This window comes from Nicotiana tomentosiformis, chromosome 7 (assembly GCF_000390325.3).
Source record: "Nicotiana tomentosiformis chromosome 7, ASM39032v3, whole genome shotgun sequence".
Classification (NCBI taxonomy): Eukaryota; Viridiplantae; Streptophyta; class Magnoliopsida; order Solanales; family Solanaceae; genus Nicotiana; species Nicotiana tomentosiformis.
Genome location: NC_090818.1, coordinates 103,260,223 through 103,280,758, shown reverse-complemented (window position 1 = coordinate 103,280,758; position 20,536 = coordinate 103,260,223). Strand labels below are relative to the sequence as shown.

At 36.4% G+C, this 20,536-nt stretch overlaps 3 protein-coding genes across 4 annotated transcripts; 1 reads left to right on the top strand and 2 right to left on the bottom strand.

Moving 5' to 3' along the window:
* Positions 1 to 240: 240 nt before the first annotated feature.
* Positions 241 to 789, bottom strand: LOC138896119 (uncharacterized). Its single transcript, XM_070180899.1, has one exon. The coding sequence runs from the start codon at positions 787 to 789 to the stop codon at positions 241 to 243; it is 549 nt and encodes a 182-aa protein (XP_070037000.1).
* Positions 790 to 4,290: 3,501 nt separating this feature from the next.
* On the top strand, positions 4,291 to 4,665 carry LOC104087693 (josephin-like protein). The gene has a single exon (XM_009592235.1). It carries the CDS (start codon positions 4,291 to 4,293, stop codon positions 4,663 to 4,665), a length of 375 nt encoding a protein of 124 aa, XP_009590530.1.
* A 2,253-nt stretch (positions 4,666 to 6,918) lies between these two features.
* On the bottom strand, positions 6,919 to 19,931 carry LOC104087692 (uncharacterized). Of its 2 annotated transcripts, XR_001967579.3 has the most exons (12): positions 19,810 to 19,931; positions 19,639 to 19,732; positions 19,166 to 19,215; positions 18,283 to 18,332; positions 17,473 to 17,581; positions 10,099 to 10,159; positions 9,952 to 10,004; positions 9,341 to 9,433; positions 9,112 to 9,175; positions 7,815 to 7,922; positions 7,245 to 7,547; positions 6,919 to 7,149 (listed from the first exon to the last, which is right to left on the bottom strand). XR_001967579.3 is itself a non-coding variant. In XM_018767931.3 (11 exons), the coding sequence occupies exons 1-11, from the start codon at positions 19,834 to 19,836 to the stop codon at positions 7,306 to 7,308; spliced, it is 951 nt and encodes a 316-aa protein (XP_018623447.1). In that variant the 5' UTR covers positions 19,837 to 19,931; the 3' UTR covers positions 6,919 to 7,305. The 2 variants fall into 2 exon arrangements, 1 of the variants encoding a protein (XP_018623447.1); XM_018767931.3 differs by having other exon boundaries at positions 6,919 to 7,547.
* Positions 19,932 to 20,536: the final 605 nt, after the last annotated feature.

Here is a 20,536-nt window from a genome sequence, read left to right as displayed (position 1 = left end):
ACTCAGCAACTTGATACCCTTATAGTTATTGCAGCTTTGGATATCACCCTTGTTATGGTACAACGGAATCATCGCACTCCACTTCCATTCTTCGGGCATCTTCTTTGTCTTAAAGATAGCATTAAACAACCCAGTACGCCACTCCATGCCTGCACGACCAGCACTCTTCCAGAATTCTACCAGGATCTCGTCTGGCCCAGTCGCTCTACCCCTGCTCATAATACGCATCGCTCCCATAACCTATTCTACCTTAATACGCCTACAATAGCCAAAATCACGTTGACTCTCGGAGTGCTCCAATTCACCCAGCACAACGCTTCTATCCCCCCCCCCCCCCCCATTGTTCAACAGTCTATGGAAGTATGTCTGCCATCTTCGTCTAATATGAGCATCTTCCATCAATATTATGCCATCCTTATCTTTGATGCAGTTCACTTGGTCCAAGTCATGAGCCTTCATCTCCCTCACTTTGGCTAACCTGTACAACTTCTTGTCACTGCCTTTGCTCCCAAGTTCCGCATACATGCGTCCAAAGGCAGCAGTCTTAGTCGTCATAACCGCTAACTTTGCCTCCTTCTTTGCCTTCTTATAATATTCCCAATTCGTCCTCTTTTCCTCCTCGTTTATGCTCTCCACTAATTTCAAATAAGTCGTTTTCTTGACTTCAACTTTACCTTGGACCTCCGCATTCCACCACCAGTCCCCTATACGTCCCCTAGGGTATCCCTTAATAACCCCTAAAATCTCTCTCGCAGCTTCCCTAATATAGTTCGTTGTCATGGCCCACATCGCAGTCGCGTCCCCACTACTCTTTCAGTCCCCCATAGCTAGCAACCTCTCCCCCAACTCCTGGGATTTGTCCGTAGTCAAGTTTTCCCACTTGATTCTATGATGATTGCACACTGCTCTCATCTTTCTATTCATCTTGATCCCCAGATCCATTACCATGAGCTATAGGTGTTCATGGTTCGGTTTGGATAAGTTTTTCCCTAAAAAGAAACCAAACCAACTAAATCGGTTTTTCAAATATTGAAACCAAACCAAACCAATTAAGTCGATTTTTATCGATCCGATTTTTGTCGGTTTTTGATTTTTTCGATTATTTATCGAGTTTTTTCTTAAATATGAGACATACACTACCAAACACATATTTCGGAGACTATATTTTCAATGTAACACTATCAAACCAATTGCTCTTTGAGAAATCTATCATTTACCAAAATATATTGATGATAATTGAATCAAATAGTGATGAATAATTTAAGTGCTCAATTAAAAATCGATTATTTTTACATGAAATAAATTCTTGTACTTAGCAAAAGAAAACTTCCAATCAAACTAGAATGTAAAGGCAAAGAATTAGATTATTATTATAGTAAAAAAACTAGACTAAAAATATAAAAGACTAATATGTAGCATAAAATTTTAGAAACTTTATATATATATATATATATATATATATATATATATATATATATATATATATATATATATATATATATGTGTGTGTGTCTGTGTGTGTGTGTGTGTGTGTGTGTGTATGTGTGTGTGTGTAATAATAAATTTAAATAGCTACTTCTATAGTCGGTTTGGTTCGGATTTTTTAGTTATTTTTTATTAACACCAAACCAAATTTGATCGGTTTTTAAAATTCAAAACCAAAACCAAACCAAACCTAAAAAGTATCGATTTTTTTGGTCGGTTTGGTTCGATTTTTCGGATTTTTATGAACACCCCTACCAGGAGCCTATGTTGGGTCGTGAGACACTCACTCGGGATAACCTTGCAATCCGTGCAAATACCTCTATCACATTTCATGCAGAGAAGATAATCTATTTGAGTCCTGGTCACTGTACTCCGAAAAGTTTTCAAGTGCTCCTCCCTCTCAGAAAAACTCGAGTTAACTACCACCAAATCAAAAGCTCTAGCGAGATCCAACAGCGAAGTACCTCTCTCATTCCTATCTCCAAATCTGAATCCTCCATGCACATCATCATAACCCCCAACATTAGCCCCGATATGGCCATTGAAATTCCCTCCAATAAAAAGCTTCTCGGTGCACGAAATACTACGCACCACCTTGTCCAAGTCCTCCCAGAATTGCCTCTTGACCTCCTCACCCAAGCCTACTTGAGGAGCATATGCACTAATCACATTTAAAGTAAGCCCCCCAACTACAAGCTTAACAACAATCACCCTATCGCTTACCCTCCTAACCTCAACCACTAGTTCCTTAATATTCCTGTTAACTAAGATACACACCCCATTCTTACCCTCCCCCCTCCCCCAGCACCTCCAGAGTACAACAGCTTATACCCGTCAATATCACGTGTCTTAGTACCCTTCTACCTGGTCTCTTGGACACACGCTATGTTGATCCTCCTTCTCTGAAGTATCCTACCCAATTCTATAGTCTTACCCATCAACGTCCCTATGTTCTAGGACCCAACTCTCAGCATAGAAGCTTCCTTGTACCCCTTCCCACCCTTGCCCTCACCCGAGGAGATGACCTTACTCTCACATCGTTAACCACATCCACTATAGACTAAGGGGTACTACTTAATCACTACCACTCAACCAAAAGAGATCTAGAACTGAGGAAGGAACGGAGATTATGGGATTTTAAAATTCTACCTCCCTCTTCCAAATAGAGGTATTGCATTATTTTCAAGCAGCGTAAATCATATATATATATATATATATATATATATTATTGTTAAAATTATAATTACGTGTATGTTTACATTTTTTTGACGAAGGATGTCAGATGACACTCTTTATAATAAGATATCTTTGCCACTAATTATATATTATGTACACGTATGTTTAGATTTTTTTCGATGAAGAGGTGTGAGATGACACAACTTGTTGTAAGTTATCTCCGCCACTAATTATCTTTTGAGATTATGATTTAAATGTACTATATTTGTAAAAATATGAGTTGGTTTTCACACACGCACACAACAAAATATATATACTCTGAACTCATTGCCTAAAAGTTGCATCCATCGCCACAATTACTAGTTTATTTTCTATACTTTGAATTTTGTAAAAAATTATGAATCCCTTTCATGTTCTCTCTTTTCCACCTAAGCTCTTGAGTCTTGCCCTCTTCCTTTAAAAAAAACAAAAAAACAAATGTACATTATTTCACTTTATCCCATTCCTAGTAGGGGCCCGCCATCCCCGCCACACTTTCTTCTCCTTTTTTGACCAAATTTTATCTTTTCTCTGTTCTGTAAATTTCTAATTTACACTGATAAATCTGGAAACTAAGATTTCAGAAGCCAAATTCTAAAATCATAGTTGTGGCAAAGGTAGATGTTCTTCATTGCAATATTGTAAGTCAATTTTGGAAGAAAATCAGCAAGAAAATAAAAATGGTACATGTAGATGACTAATTATTCGAAAATGATATCTCTTCAACTTTTGTAAATGTAGTTGTGGATATATATATCCTATATATACTAACGTCATGATTGCCCTCCATGCACGTTTCATCAATCTTGAAATAAATCAAAGTCACTATGTCCCTTACCCAAAGTCTAATGTATCTTTTAGTTTCTTATACATGTTTTATTTTCCACCTTTCAATTTTTACTTGCTACCCTCTTCATTTTTATTAAACTAAAAAATGGTAGAGATTCAACAATTAAGACTTCTTATTTATATTACAAATACACAAATAGACATCTCTTATCCAATTTGGTGTAAACACATAAGGCCATCAATTATTTCTCTTTGCATTTAAGCCCAACTAATTAGCCGCATGTGTCAGCAAGATCACTATTTTTAACTCAAACTCTCTCTCTCTCTATATATATATATAGAAAGAGAACTTGAAGATATATATTTGTAAATTCACACCCATTTGATCACAAATAAGTAGTAGTTGCAACAATACTTTGCTAGATTTTAATTATATATATGGGAATGCATGGGTAGCTTAATTAGTCTAGGTCATGAAATAATGAGAGTAAATAAATGAGATAAAGACTAATTTGGTCAATAGTCAAACTGATATGAATATGGGCCATGAAAAGTTGCAGAATATCAGTTAAAGTTTTTCTCTGGTCTTATTACAATAAATAGGTCAAGTAGGTTTGAATCTTCTTCTTTTCTTTATTATTACCACAATAAAAACTGAAAAATAAATGGGGCCATATATGGAGTAGTATCTTTTTCTCTCTTCAACTCTCAATAAATACCTCTCATCATTTTCCCAACTGCCTCTCTTCTTCATGTTACAAAACTCTCCCTCTCTTCCAATAACACACAAATTAAAAGAAAATGAGTAGAAGAGTCAATTTTAGCCCTGATCATGTCTATGACCAAAACAATTTTTACTTTAAAAAGAAGCCATCTTCATCATCTAATTGGAATTCTAGGCTTCAAAAAACCTCTTCTTCTGATGAATTTTCTGTGGCTAGTTTTCTAAAGAATATTGGAACTAAAGTGGCTAATGCTCTAAATTTCCTTTCGAATTCCAATAGAAAAAGGTCTTCACGTAAAGTATCATCAGCAAGCTTAGCAAGATCACGTTCTTATGCAGAAACAATTCATGATTCTCAAAGAGCTGAAGCTATTGAAGATTGCATTGAGTTCTTGAATTCTTCTTCTTGTTTACACAGGTCCAGTTCTGTTTCCAGCAGTACTTGCCAATAGTTTTATTTTCATTTTTCTCCTAAACGACAACAACAATTATATTACGCCTCAGTTTCAAACAAGTTGGGATCGGTTATATAAATTGTTTCTAGCAGTACTTGCCAATAGTTTTACGCTCGCTGCTATTCTACCGTGCCGTAACACTCCTCCTTCATCGAGACTTGGGACCGACAATGTGATCAAGCTTACACAGGAGTGAATATTTTTTTTTTGTTCTTATTAGTTTTCTTTTTCTTATCCAAAAGGAAAAGTTTTTATGTTACTGTAATTATGTAGATGAATTGAGGAGGAAAAAATATATGTAGACATTTTAGTTGTTTATTATGTAGGAATATTAAGTTTCACACAACAAAAGATTTCAGTACTTTTGGAATTAGTAAATTAGCTAGAGTAGCATAGATGCAGAAAATTACTTATCATATTGTAACGCCCGGCTTTAATTTGAAGATTTTGGATGTATTTACTTTTATATATCCTTTCTTTTTTCAAGTGATCCTTTTCTATGTAAATTCTTTCTTCCAGTTGTACTTGTTATTCTTGTTATTTATTTGAGTTTAATTCTATGCACTTATATGATAAAGTACTTTCTTCGTTCACTTTTACTTGTTCACGATGAACTTTGCATATTCTTAAGAAATAATAAATTATATATATATATATATATATATTTTAATATTATGTGATCAAATTTCATACATTGTTTGGGTGCTTATTTTAGTCTATAAAGAGACTTAACACGTATGTACACCTTTTTTTCTTTTCCAGGAACTACAAATTATTCCGTTGTTCCAGTAGATGTTTTCCCCTCCCACTCATAATAATGCTAGCATTTTAAAAGGTCTGGGAAGAGATTTAGGGAATGAATAATTAATGATAAGGGTACAAAAAAAAAATCTTTTGATTTGCTAAAATGGACAAGTAAAAGTAAAAATGTATTTTTAGTATAGTAGACAAGAAAAAGTGAATGAAGGGAGTATATTTACATTATTATATCATTTAATCGATAATAAAATGTAATTATATATAATAAATATTAATTAATAACCTAAATTAAATGGTAAATTTTCCCTATACTTGAATGCAGATTGATGGCAATCGCCAATAAATTTTCATTAGTTAGTGGCCGGCAGACAAGATTTATGAATTTTGATTTGTCTAACTCATGCAATCCCAAAAGAATATTCATTCTTCAAGTTTTTCCCCAAATGTTGCCTTATCCATCCAAGTTATGATCATCTTTAAAACTTTAAGTTGAGTGATATATTGTATAAATAATAATGAAAAAGCTGCTAGAAATAATATTTAAATAGTTAATTCGATAGAGAAAATTCATTAAAGTTAAACCTAATTAATCAGATTTTTGAAATATATACTAAAAGCTGTAAAAGTTGTTTTGGGCAGTGGCTAAATGAATGTCAACATAGTCCTGGCCTTGTGAATGTGACTATTCTTTCTTCGATCGTATTTTTTTACATCACCAATGTAATTTGACTGTTATAGTAAGTAATTACTTTATTTTTTAAATTACCATATTAAATTGGCTGTGAAAAATTACCTATTTTATTGTATAGATCAAATTAACGAAGTACAAAACTTAAATTCTCATTTAAAATGAGAGTGAGTTTAAGTTGTGTATACCGATAGTACCAAAAACATTATACTATCAATATAATTTAACCGATAACAACAGGTTATTACCCATATTAGGTTTTGCGGAGAGTTCCATGTTAACTAATAATATGAAAATTCTTTACACTGCATGTGCACAAAATATATTTCATTTAAATTATCTTATATCCAACCTAATAGTGTAAATATATTTACACCATCGGTGTAAATAAACATTTATATGGTGATATCCTGGAGCAGAAAGTATATCATGGGTTTTTAGGAGTGTCAAGGTTGAAAAAGAGAAGCAATTGAGGAGGAAATTGCTGCCATTTTCTGCTCGGTTTCAGCTGAATTATGGCAACTCCATTTGACCCGTTAGTTACATATTGATTTGACTGTTGACTAGCTTACTGTTACACACTCAAATTCACATGGAACACAACCAAGTCTTAAAGAAAGCAAACCAAGTTACGACAAAATTACGTTTCGTCATTTTAAAAAATAATCGTTTGGAATACAACACCTATTTTTCTCATTAATGATTGGTAAAAGGCCTATACTATAAGCATCATTAGCAGTAATCTAGAAAATCATTTCATACATCTAAAGAACTACTGTTGTCACAGGAAGTCTCACGCGATGTAATATAACCAGTGATCATTGTCTGTTAATTTTAGATTTAATCACCCAAGTACAAAATAAATTCGTTATTACGCAAAGTATATTACTACTATCATTCTTTTCTGATAACTGATAAATCAGTTGCTCTGAACTTGAAACTTGGTGGATAATGGACTAGCTCCCCTATCTTTCTCCAAACTTAGTTCACATGAAGCGCGCCTACCACACATCATGTGCTGTACTACCTTTGCCCTGGGACACAAGTAGATGACTCTCATCTGGTTTAAACTATCTAAAGTCTTAACAATACATATTAAATTCATCAATTAGCAATAAAGAGTACTTACATTTGGTGACATATAAGCGATTTTCAGATGTCACGGAATGGGATAATTCTGGATGGTAAGATCAGGAGCCAAGAGAAAGCTTGTCTAGGTTTTGGATTCCTTGACTTGACGCTTTCTTCATTTCAAGAGCTCGTTTATATGGCGGTGCAATTGGAGGTTGTACAGGATCTAAACACTGATAGGTTCCATCTGCAGCTTTAGGAAGTGGATATGAACGGTCTGAATCATACCCACTAAGGTCTCCACAAGCCAGAAATGGAATATACACCTTATTAGGACCTTCCAGCCATGCACTACTGCAATCTGTCATGCAAAAAAATGCTTGAAAGATGATGCAAAATACAAATATATAGTCGGAATTAATTATAATCTGAACTTAAAAAATGGAAGCCGCATTACTTCCAACATAAAAAACAGCAACTAAAAACTATATTCCACCACGAAGAAAAAGATATAGAGGCAGATTTAAGATCCATGTCACTTGCCTCAAAAATCATAAGGTGGCAAAAGTTAAAGTTGGCGTAAAGTAAAAGGCCATTTAGAGAAGAAGCATCTGCACATGGAAATTACCTAGGTCCACTATGCCAGATGGACTTCCAATCTTTTCAAGAAGGCGATGAAGATCTTTCTCATTAAATCCTTCAGGTGGAGAGTAATTCTCGCAAACTGCAAATGCCTCTGTACAAGGTAACGTTAGTATTAGATTTATGTGCATAGCAATTCTAGTGTTGCTTTAAGATATCTTCCACCCGGAAATATAAAAATACAAAGGTGTGCTTGGTAGGAAGGAAAATGTGTTCCACGGAAAATAGTAGTTTATTTACTTATTTTCTAGTGTTTGGTTAGTTAGCAAAAAATGTTATGAAAAATATATAATCTAGGCAAACACTATGAGAGACGAAACGGGTGAGGGCGGGGGCAGGAGCGAGGCGGTGGAGTTACGGGTACCCTGAATTCCGAACCTCAACCCCAGACCCAATCTCGGCCCCATAAACTAATCTCGAACCAGACTCTAATCCGGACCTCAATCTGGATCCCGACCCTATCACCAATTAGACTGCGAACCCCAACCCCGACCTTGCCCCCATCCGCAAACCCTGACACTGACCCCATCCCCTACCCTGATCCCGACCCCAAACCCAACCCCGGACCTCAAGCCCAACTCCATAAACCCAACCTCAACATCGACCTCAACACTGCCCAGCTCCTTCCCCCACCCTCACCCATTGTCTCGGAGTGGTTGGGGTGAGGTCGTGATGTAGGGTGGTAAGTCAGGGTTGAAAAGGAGTTTAGAGGCCGGGTCGGCAAAGGTGTGGATTGGGGGAGAGGCCAGGGGTGAGGAAGGTTGAAAAGGAGTTTTGAAAAATGATTTCCCTTCTCTTGGTAGGGAAGTCATTTTCCTTCATTTGGAGAAAAATGATTTAATAAGGAAAATATTTTCCAAAATATTTGAGCCAACCAAATATGGGAAAATTGGAAACACATTTTCCTTCATACCAACACACCCCAAGTTTCATTCCAATTCACATTTGATATACCTAATAGACGTTATTTATCCTAAAACACCTACCACTAATTCATAGAAATAACCAAAGTTGAAGCCGGATATACAAACTAACTCTGCAGAAATATCATAAGGCAATAGGAAGCAGTCAATATTATGTAATATTTCTGTGTGAAACAACAAACTTGGGGTCCTTTCTAGATGTAAGGGCATAAAGCAAATACAGAAATCCTTAAAATTTTACAATATTAAGTTCTCACGAAATATTACAACATATTTAATTAGCAAGAGCTCGCAAATGAATGGGTTCCATTAGCAGGAAAATTTGCCACATAAACAAGGTAGAAAACATTAGCTACTCACCTATGCTAGAATTCCGACTGCTTTTTGGCTTAGAAAAAGTCACTTCTGTGAAAAATAGTTTTAGCTGCATTATGAAGGCAAAAAAATAAGCAATCCACCATGATAACCCAAGAATGTAGAATATCCGACAGCAGAAAACAAGAAATAGAGGTCTCGTCTAAAGACTAAACGAGATCTTGAATGAGTGAAGTAACTAAATCAAAAAATAATGAGTACACGTGCAATGAACCTGACAGTAAAGGAGGCTTGTGTCTTTTCCTCGAAAAATTTTTGCTATGAACTTTCCGCCTCTTTTTAGTATGTGAGTGACTATGGTTAGGCCCTGCAAGTTCAACCACCCAGATGAAACAAAGACTGAGAACAACATGGCAGACTTACATGAGAAACATCTCTTAAAGCACATATAACTGATCTTTCAAGGAATAATTGCACATTATAAGCAGGATATCAAAAAACTAAAAATGCAGTAAGATGACATACAGAAACAATTATTTTCTTTTTCTGGTAATCTATATACGAAGCAAAGTGAAAATAGTGAAATAACATCACCAGATAGAAAAAGAATTAGTTATCTTCCTCAAAAACACAATTTATGATGGAGATTCACAAAAAGGCATTTCTTTCAGACATCCTACATAGAAAACAAGGAACTTCTAATTAGGCTTTCAAGTGTTCCTAGACAACAATGGCACCAATAATTTTATAGATGCAGGCATGTAGCAAAGCCATGAAAACTACACATCTATATGAGTGTGCCTTCTAGAGTTATTACAGTGTTGCAATATAGAGGTGAATATTATTCATTAAACCAATTCCACCTATTTTCTCTTAGAAACTAACCGCCAATATCAGCTGGGACTGAACAAATTCATCCATGTCATGAAGTCCCGTTACTGCAACATAAGATAAACATTAGCACAGATTAGTTTCGTCAAATACAGCAAAGACCAAAGTAATGTATCAGGGCAGTTGAAAGCAGTTTCTTACCATCAGGTGCACCATCACAGACAACAAGGTCAGCCTTGCATCCGTCAAAATGTCTAATAACCTGTTAGAAATTGATAATGATTCATATAAACTGTTAACCACAAAGCATGAGGGAAAATAACATAGTACTAATATCTCCTAATATACTCCTAGAAGAACGAGAAAAACAAAGAAGAGAAAATGTAATAACGAAGATAATAGGGAACAGACGAACACACTAAGATAAGAAGCCCAATGTATTACAACATTTTGAGTAGCATGGATGTGCAAGATTTATGATGAGCAAATTGCAGCACCATCCCTAATTTTTTGCCTAAAATGCAAACTCAATGTTTTCACAGCCTGAAATCATGGATCATGCCTCTTGTGTTATAAAAGTTATTTGTGTGTCTCTCTCCTCTCTCTTCTCCTCTTTCTCTCTCTCTCTCTCTTCTGAAATATGTTGTGTAAATCTTCACCGGTGATTTCAAATCATGGGGGAAAGAACTTTCTTCACATCTGGCTCTAAATCATTCGAATTGGCAGGGAATCATGAAGGACGAATTAGATGGTATACACTGATAGAATGGAACAGGAGATTTACGAGCAGAATCTACATTGATGAAGAGAATCTGCGATGGGTTTGTGAATCTCTTGCTCTAGCATCCAGGGGTACAGGGAACTTATGTAGACGTTGGGGAAGGAAGGTTCAAACATACATTTACAGAGTGTATCAGAACTTCAACAGTTATGGCCGTTTTGTCAGAATTGAAACTTGGGTGGGAGATAGAAGCAATGCAATCATTGTTCCGGAAGATGAACATAACAAGGGCTGGGGAGATTTTGCAGACATTTACTGATATTCACACAAAGCCTTTTGTTGAAGCTGCCAGAATATATCAATGGCCGGACAAGGTAGTGTCTCAAGCAGCAGGTTCTGAGTTAAAAGCAAGAGAAACTTTTTGCAGAGTTGTATGATTGGCTACTTCAATGACCCATTCAGCTACAACCCAAAATCAGAGGTGTTGCACAAATGGTTTACTAGCAGATGGCATGTATGCTCTGGTCTAAAAATTACACCAATCTCTCGTAACAGATTCTTGTTCCAGTTTCCCTCAAGGGAAGAAACTGAGAGAATCAATGTCGGTGAATGGCATTGGAACGAAAGACGATTGTCATTGGAGTGGTGGACACCGGTGGCCGGTACAGATCTAACAAGCAAGAAGTCGGAACTCAGATGGATCAAAGCATTCGGCATCCCGCTTCATGCTTGGTCACTGGATACTTTTAAAACTATTGGTGAATTTTGTGGTGGCTATGTTGGGGTTGATGATGATACAAAACACATCAATCATCTTCTCTGGGCTAGGATATGCATAAGGAACACTGAAGCCAAAACACCGGGTAAGATTAATCTTGATATAGGAGAATGGAAGTTCGAAATTTCTTTGGTAGATGAAGTTTCTGCTACTCCTAGATTCGCCAGAAAATCTGATCGGAGTTGTTCCGGTGGTGCTTTGCCGGTCGTTGCAAATATCGAGACCTCGTATCCTGCAGTTCCCCTTTCTGGTTACAAGCACGTGGGTGGGCATGTGGAGAAGCCTCACTTTAATTCAAAAATCTCGGAACCCTTTGTACCATCAGCTAATGAGAAGTCCAATGATTATTCTGTGGGTCCCTCAACTAGCAGATCTAGGGTTTCTATGGGCCTTCATTTAAAGGACCCAAACCTAGACACTTCCTTTGTACCACCAGTTAATGTAAAGCCCCAAAATTATTCTGGGGATCCCTCAACTAGCAAATCTAGGGTTTCAAAGAGCCTTCTTTTAAAGGGCCCAAACATAGATACTTCCTATTATTCTAAAGGCCCAAAACACAAAGCCCAAAAACATAAAAAAGCCCCACCACAAATTACCCAATGGAGAGCTAAAGGTTTTTTTTCTAATCACACGGGTAATAGATGAGAATCAACAACCCCAACAACCTGAACAATCTGAGTACTCAAACTCTCGTCTGGGAAAAGAATCTATTACAATCATCGATATGGCCTCCTCACAACCACATGCAGAGAATTCTTTGAAGGGTGGTGTAGAACCTGAGACAGCCACTAATCCCAAGAGATTGAGAGCAAAAAGTCCAATCACTAACAACTCCATCGATGTACATCATATTCAATATCAACAGAATAGTAACTCTTTACATTATCTGGAAGCTGATGATGAAGGTGAGGATATGAATTATCCCCTGTGCATGCCAAGATTGCTTCCCAGAATTGCTTTGTCTCCGGTTAGTGATTCTGATTCTCAATTCTCTTTACAATCAGCAAGTGATTGTCTCTCTCTCCCCTGGTACGATTCCGGTGAGCAATTACAGAATCCTACAGTAATTGAGACATCTAAATGGACCAAGTTAGTGATGGGGAAAGTTTGCAAGGCATTCGGAGTTAATGTGAAGGGGTTCGAACATGAAATTTTAGATATGATTATAAGGATGGAGGAGAAAAGACAAACCCAAGCAAAGAACCAGAAGTATACGAGGGAAAGAAAACCTAACAAAAAGGGGGAAACAGAAGCCAAAAGGTTGTTATGCTTGGTAAATTATTATTGGGGGGGGGGGGGGGGGGGGGGGAATAAAAAGTGTAAGGGGAGGAAATATTCAGTCTTTTCCGGATGAAAATCAAAATCCTTAGCTGGAACGTTGGAGGGTTAAATGATACTGGAAAGAGGGATACAATTAAATCACTAATTAAAGTTTGAAAACCGGATATTCTTTGTCTGCAAGAAACTAAATTGGAAGATTGGAATGGGATTCTAGCAAGACACATATGGGGCACAAGATGGGCTGGCTGGGCAGAACTCAAGACCAGTGGTACTAGGGGTGGCATAATTACTATGTGGGACAAAAGGGAATTGTATTGAAATTCAACAGGGTACTTATTCCATCTCAAGCATGCTGGAAAACACTAATGAGAACTTCAGATTCTGCTTTACAGGGGTGTATGGGCCACACACAAACTGGGAAAGAGAAGAGTTATGGAATGAACTAGGGGCTGTTAGAGGAATCTGGGATGAGCAATGGGTAATAGGAGGCGATTTCAATGTTTGTAGGTTTGAAAGTGAAAGGCATAATTGTCTGAGAAGATCAAGGGCCATGAGGGGGTTCTCAGATATCATTCAAGATCTTTGCTTATTAGACTTACCATTGCAGGGAGCTCAATTCACCTGGTCCAGAGGAGAGGAGAGGAGAATATCCAAGTCAAGTAGCGCTTCCCAAAGTCATCTCAGATCATTATCATATCATGTTGGAAAGTGGGGACTGGGATTCAAATCCATCCTACTTTAAATTTGAAAATATGTGGTTAAACACATAAGGCTTTCAGGATAGGATCAAGTCATGGTGGCAGAGTTATGAAGTCAATGGCACTCCTGACTTTGTACTGGTGAATAAATTGAAGCTACTAAAAAAAGATCTCACAACTTGGAACAGAGAGGTATATGGCAGAATTGCAGCTAGGAGGGGAAGATCCCTAGAGGAGCTTTTCTTTTTGCAACAACAAACTGAAGGCAGAACTATTTCTCAAGAAGAAAAATCCAGCATGATGAGACTTCAAATGGAAATTCAACAGCTGGCCAAAGCAGAAGAAGTTTCCTGGAGGCAAAAATCAAGATGTTTGTGGCTCAAAGAAGGATAAAAACACCAAGTTCTTTCAGAAAGTTGCCAATTCCAATAGGAGAAATAATCGTATTGACAGACTCAAAATTGAAGATGATTTCATTGAAGACAAGGCTTTAATCAGAGGTGAGATTTTAGACTTCTATCAGAAGTTGTACACTGAAAATGAAAGATGGAGACCTTCAGCCAGGCTAGAAGATGTAGCAACTTTATCTAGAGAAGAGAAAGAGTTGCTGGAAAGACCATTTGAAGAGGCAGAAGTTCTGGACATTATCAAAGCTTGTGCACCTGATAAAGCTCCAGGTCCAGATGGTTACACTATGGCATTTTACCAGAAATCATGGGCGGTAGTAAAGTATGATATCATGGGTGCACTTCATTATTTTCACCAGTATGGCAACTTAGTCAGGTCTTGTAATGCCTCGTTTATAGCTCTAATCCCTAAGAAGAAAGGAGCCACTGAATTAAGGGACTACAGACCAATCAGCTTGATTGATAGTGTTTATAAAATAGCCCCCAAGATCATAGCAGAGAGGTTGAAAGGGGTGATAGGGAAGCTAGTTTCATGACATCAAAATGCTTTCATCAAATCAAGGCAGATCACTGATGCAGCTCTAATAGCCAATGAAATATTAGATTGGAAGATAAAGTCTGGGCAACCTGGTCTACTTTTCAAACTTGACATTGAAAAGGCATTTGACCAACTCAATTGGGCGTACTTGATCAATATACTCAGGAAGATGGGATTTGGAGAACGCTGGATTAGATGGATTAAATTTTGTATTACCACAGTGAAGTACTCAATTTTAATCAATGGTGGACCTGTTGGGTTTTTCTCTCCCCAAAAAGGCCTCAGACAAGGAGATCCACTGTCACCTTTTTTGTTCATTCTTGCTATGGAAGGCCTAAGCAAAATGTTAGACAAAGCTAACCAGCTCCATTGGCTGGAGGGTTTTAAGGTGGGCAATGAAGAGGGCAATTCTGTGATGGTGTCGCATCTGCTATACGCAGGCGACACTCTGATTTTTTGCGGAGCTGAAAAATCACAAGTTCTATATCTTCATCTCACGCTAATGATTTTTGAAGCTATTTCAGGCCTACACATGAACATGCTGAAAAGCACCATCTATCCGGTTAACACAATCCCAAATCTGGATGAGCTTGCAGAGGTTATGAATTGTAAAGTGGGATCTTTCCCTACATCATATCTGGGACTCCCATTGGGAGCTAGATACAAGTCTCAAGGCATCTGGAATGGAGTGATTGAAAAATTTGAAAGAAAACTGCTTCCTGGAAAATGTAATACCTATCCTTTGGAGGCAGACTTACACTCATCAATAGTGTGCTAGATAGCATACCAACATATTTCATGTCCTTATTCCCAATCCCAACTAAGGTACAAAGGAGACTTGATCAATTAAGAAGAGATTTTTTATGGGAAGGCAACAGTAACACTCACAAGTTCCATCTGGTTAAATGGCCAAGAGTTATTCTTCCTAAGAACCATGGAGGGCTAGGGATAAAGGACCTTGCCTTGCATAACAAGAGTTTATTGATGAAATGGCATCGGAGGTACAACATGGAAAGTTCAGGGCTATGGAAAACAGTAATTCAAGCAAAGTATGGGGTGGGCAGGGGAGAGCTCCACATGGTTCAGGCCCCTGGAAACACATTTCAAAGCTTTGGGGAGAATTCAAGCTCAAGTCATCACTCAAGCTAAGGAACGGGGCATATATCATTCTGGAAAGATAAATGGCTAGGTACAGAGACCCTGAAAGATGAATTTCCAGCTTTATTTTTACTTGCTAGTAATAAAGATGCAACTATCTCACATGTTTGGCAAAATAGTGCTTGGGCTTCACATTTCAGAAGGGACATGTTGGGTTTTGAATGATATGTTGGGTTTGCTCAATAAATTATCAGGTGCTAATGTCAATTCCCAGGTGCAGGATAGGTTGGAATGAGGTGAATCAAAAGAGATAACCTATACTGTCAAAAGAGGATATGACAATCTATGCTCCAACAAGGAATTGATCGACAAATGGCCACGGAAGCTTATATGGAAAACCAAACTACCTACAAAAGTAGTTGGCTTTATGTGGACAACATTGTATGAAGCTTGTCTTACTCAAGACAATCTTAGCAGAAGACTTATACCGACTGTGAATAGATGTTATATGTGCCAGATGGAATCAGAGAGTGTGAGGCATCTTTTTTTGCACTGTTCAGTAGCAACTGATATTTGGCGTATGTTTTTATCAGTTTTTGGACTTGCCTGGGTTATGCCAAACAGTATCAAGGAAGCTTATGAGAGTTGGTGTTCTTGGAGAGTTGGGAAATCCATCAAAAAGACTTGGTCAATGGTACCTGGTGCTATTTTTTGGAGTATTTGGAATGAAAGGAACCGTAGATGTTTTGATGGGATTTCAACTCCCAACCACACTCTTAAAGCCACGTGTTTAATTAACTTATTTAGTTGGTTCAATCAGGCCCCTGTAACTAGTGTTGAACTATTTCTTGAGTTTGTCTGCTCCCTAGTTGTCCCGTAAGTTTTCTGCATATGAGCAGACAATACCTTTATATTGTAATTTTTGCTATGCATCTTCTTGATGCCTTTTAATGAAATTCCCTTACTTCATCAAAAAAAAAAATTATTTGTGTGTAGCAGTCCAGCCAATAGTGACACAGATCAAGGTATAAAAGGACACACACCGAGTTCAGTTTCGCCACATCTAATCCTAACTTACATGTGAACTCTCAAAGATGCAGTTGGACACCAAAATAGCCACCTTCGGTCCAAATTTAACCTTCGTTTTCTCTGAGCATTGTGTCTAATCGACATAAAATGGGGAAACCAACAATGTCCTCAAACTGCTAATATAAAATGCATGTTTCTTTCTTCCTTTCTATTGGTCATGCCCTCAACATCAACCAGAGTTACTAACTCAATCTCTCGTGTGCTGAACTTTAGATTCCGATAAACCCACTTTTCCTGATTCAACTTAAACTTAATGCCACTGTTTAATTTCTTGTATGAGTAATTGTAACACGGAAACTTATTATCTCCAAGTGTATTAATTGCTACAGTATAACATTTTAAGAGATATCTGAGAAAAGGAAAATTATGATATTTATATATTAGATGAAAATTGCATAGATTCTTACGGGAGATAATTTCTTTAAGATATTCCAAGAGAAATTAAACAAAATAAATAATAATGGCTAAAAGTAAGAAAGTAGAGTATATAACTGTTCCATCTACTAAATTTTCTCAGCCGTCGATTACTCCATCCATTCTAAATGCACTCTTTTTTTAATAATTAATTTTAAATTCTCTCAAATAGCTCTACTATGGAACAGGAAGTTACTTTCCTTTTAGGTAGTCAATTTTTTCAACATGTCTGCTTCATCCATTTCAACTTTAAATTTTCGTTCTCCAAATGGAAGACATTATGAAAAAACATAAACACTAGAATTTGCAAAATGGTTCTTTTCTACTTAAATTGCTTATCTTCCCAGAGAAATATCCACAATCAATTCTCACAGTTTATAAGTTTTTGTATTACATGTCATAGATAATAATTATCTCGATTCTATAAAGTGCACATGCATCAAATGTGCCAAAATGCTAGTTATTCTCGAAACCTAATTAGGAAGTAACAAACCAGCCTTCAAAAATCAAAATTTCATATATAATAAATGAAACAGCATAGGAATCCATACCACTTCAGCTGTTTTAGCATTTGTTATATCACCCTGTACTTGAATAACACCTTCAATGGGAGCCATAGGCTGTAAGTCAATAGCCACAATAAGTGGTAGATCGCCATCCCTGGAAACCACATGAATAAGAAAGATAGTAGCACCTCATTACATACATGTTTGTGACATGGCCAGGAAAACAAAAAACAATATCAGTGGTAGCAACTTGACTTTTACAATTTTAAAGTTGGCCAAAGAGTGAATGCTAAAATCTCCTCTCTCACAGACGTATCATAGCTGCAGCGACAAGCCTCTAAGGTAGGAAACTTGTCAATAGCCTAACTCAATCACCGTTAGAAAAAAGTAATGGAGAGCAAACTTTTTCCCATTCCACGTGGTCATGTGGGGCAAGGTCAATGTGTTACTGGGATCTAGGAGAAGAGGATGCAGCAAGCTGAAGCTGTGGTTCATGACTAATTGTTCTTCCACATTATTACATGATGAATATGACAGCATGCTAATTAACTCTCTTTCCAAAAGATTGAATGATAAAATTAGGAACAAATGAGACAATGAGAAAACAATTCACAGAGACACTAACTACACAGGAGCACTCGATCATTAGATTTGAAAAGAAAACTTTAGAATATCATTATAACAGGCATCTTTATTCACTTTAACTAGCTAAGTGACTAAGATATTTGCTGGATTAAGAAACATTGACCTGGACAACCATCCCGAGCTCCTAATATGATTTATCCATCAAAAAGACAAAAAGAGGTAAGAGAAATTGTCATAGAACCAATTCTACAAAAAGGAAAGTACACATACTTGATATCAGGTGACAACTTTGCTGGGAGATATAACTTCCGGCTTAAAACCTATAAAGAGAATAAAAACATTTAGGGACAAAGAAATGGAGCAAGCAATAAGGAGAAAGACATGTAGCATGTTAATTATATTTCTTTACTTTTTCATATCTTTCTTTGTGAAAAGTAATGGTTCTATCAGAAATAAGCCAAATAATGGTGGACTATAAAACATCATGCCAAATCCAATAGCATATAGATATTTGTCCAATGAGTACCTCTAAAAATCAGAAAAAGAAAATTCTTTCCCATTATTTCCCTAGTAAAGTTCAAGATTACAGTCTAAAACATAGTACTTTCTGGGCATAGACTAAACTCCCTCTTTTTAATTCTCAAGATATTTTCAGTTCTTATCCTCTATGTAGATCTGTTCCATCAGAGCTTAAAGAAAGCACAGAGGGAAAAACTTTCAAGTTTAGAAGCCAAATCATACAGCAAAAAACAAAAGTTGACCAAAATAGGACACCATAATAAAGATAACCTTGTGTAAAGAGAGATACACACACACAGAGAGAGGGGAGGGAGGGAGGGACAAACCTCTAGATATGACAACGTTTGTCCTATGGCATTAGTCACGCAAAGGGAAAATACATATATGTGCAAAAATAGGTTGAGAACTTGAGAATCTGTTCCACCTCCAAAATCTATATCACACTCTTAAAATGATTATAAAGTATAGTAATCCTTTCAAATAAGCATGAGTAAGCACAAGACTAAAGATATCAGTTGTGTTATTTGAAAAGAAAAAAAAAAAAAAAAAGGCAAATCTTTATAGCAGGTGATTATTGATAACAGAGCTATACACCGACACAGAAACAACAATAAGCAAGTTCAATTGAAAATACCTGACTCCAGCTGCCTGGTGCTGCACACAAATCCACAACTCGTTTCACACCTGCATATAGAAAGGGCAATTAGTGAAATTCTACAAACAACCAATTCTGACCAACAAAGCAATGTAAAATAATATTAGTGAACTCCTAATCTGCAGCATTTTGCTGAAAGAGGGTACTAGTATCCATCTACTCATTCAACATATAATTATTTCAAGCTCTAACCAAACATATTATGGGAAACATAGAAATTGATATCTTATTCTCCATAGTCCATATAAAATATTGCTTCAGAACCTGAAAATGTAGTTTGCCTACAACTTCTTTAAGTTTCATAAAAGGGGTTAAACCCTACATCAGGAGCTGCATTGCAATGAATTAACATAGAGCTGCCAGCTTTTCCAGATCCATCAAAGAGAAATCACCAGTTTTTACTCATCAATCAAGGAAAAAGAAACCTAATGAAAATTTATTGAGAAGAGAACCTTCAAAGATGTTAAATTCCTCATCAATCTGAAAGAGCTTGAAGGCGCTACGGGCACGCCATCCTTCTTCCTTTGCTTTCCGATAGTAAATATCCTACAAAATTGAAACCTGTTAAGGATGAAGCTTCTGGTTATAAGTAAAACATAACAACACCTGCAATAAATCCATACTCTTTTGTCCCTCGATGCTTTTCCCATCGGATAAGAAAGAGTACCTAAATTAGGTCGTAAGCAAAAGACCGATTTAAACTTGTCACTTTAAAAGCGACAATGTCAAGTTTCCTTTGCTTTATTTTTACAATATTGAAGCTTATAAAAAATAAATATAAATTACTTGTAAAAGTAAAAAAGAAATTTTGTAACTTTGAATTAAACTACTCAAATCTTCATATTGGTAAATGATATTTTTTGTAATAATATTCAAGGTAACACATTATAAATAAACGACTAACATTTTATTAATTTGAATTTTCTTATATTTTGTAAGATAACTACATTACAAGCAAAAAGAAAAAGAAAAAAAGGAGAAACCAACATAAATAATAATATTGTGTAAGATAACTACACTATAGACAAGAAGAAAGAAAAAAAAAAGTAGGCCTTAGGCCACGAGCTTTATTGAGACCTTATTGCCTAAGCTAAGCTTATTTTTTACGTTATTCCAATTAATCATAGGCAAATTCAGGGTTTAGAATTAGTGAATTTCGTCCATGTTATTTATACATACACAGTTCTTTTTTTAATTTACTATACATTTCAAATGCGGTCATTATCGCCCAACAATTAATTCACAAGCTATATATATGATGTCCATAATCTTTAAAATGAAATTATTTTTTTTAGCGTCCCAAATATGAGTTGTGTTAATACCTAAAGGTTGTGCTTTTTCTTTTAGGAC

Excerpts from the sequence above, each read along its gene's own strand:
- LOC104087692 (XM_018767931.3), bottom strand. The coding sequence starts at position 19,836 with ATGGGAAAAGCATCGAGGGACAAAAGA. Across the intron at positions 18,333-19,165 it reads CACCAGGCAGCTGGAGTCAG|GTTTTAAGCCGGAAGTTATA; the intron begins GTATTTTCAATT and ends TTCTCTTTATAG. Across the intron at positions 17,582-18,282 it reads AAGTTGTCACCTGATATCAA|GGATGGCGATCTACCACTTA; the intron begins GTATGTGTACTT and ends TGTGGTTTCCAG.
- LOC104087693 (XM_009592235.1), top strand. The coding sequence starts at position 4,291 with ATGAGTAGAAGAGTCAATTTTAGCCCTGATCATGTCTATGACCAAAAC.
- LOC138896119 (XM_070180899.1), bottom strand. The coding sequence starts at position 789 with ATGTGGGCCATGACAACGAACTATATTAGGGAAGCTGCGAGAGAGATT.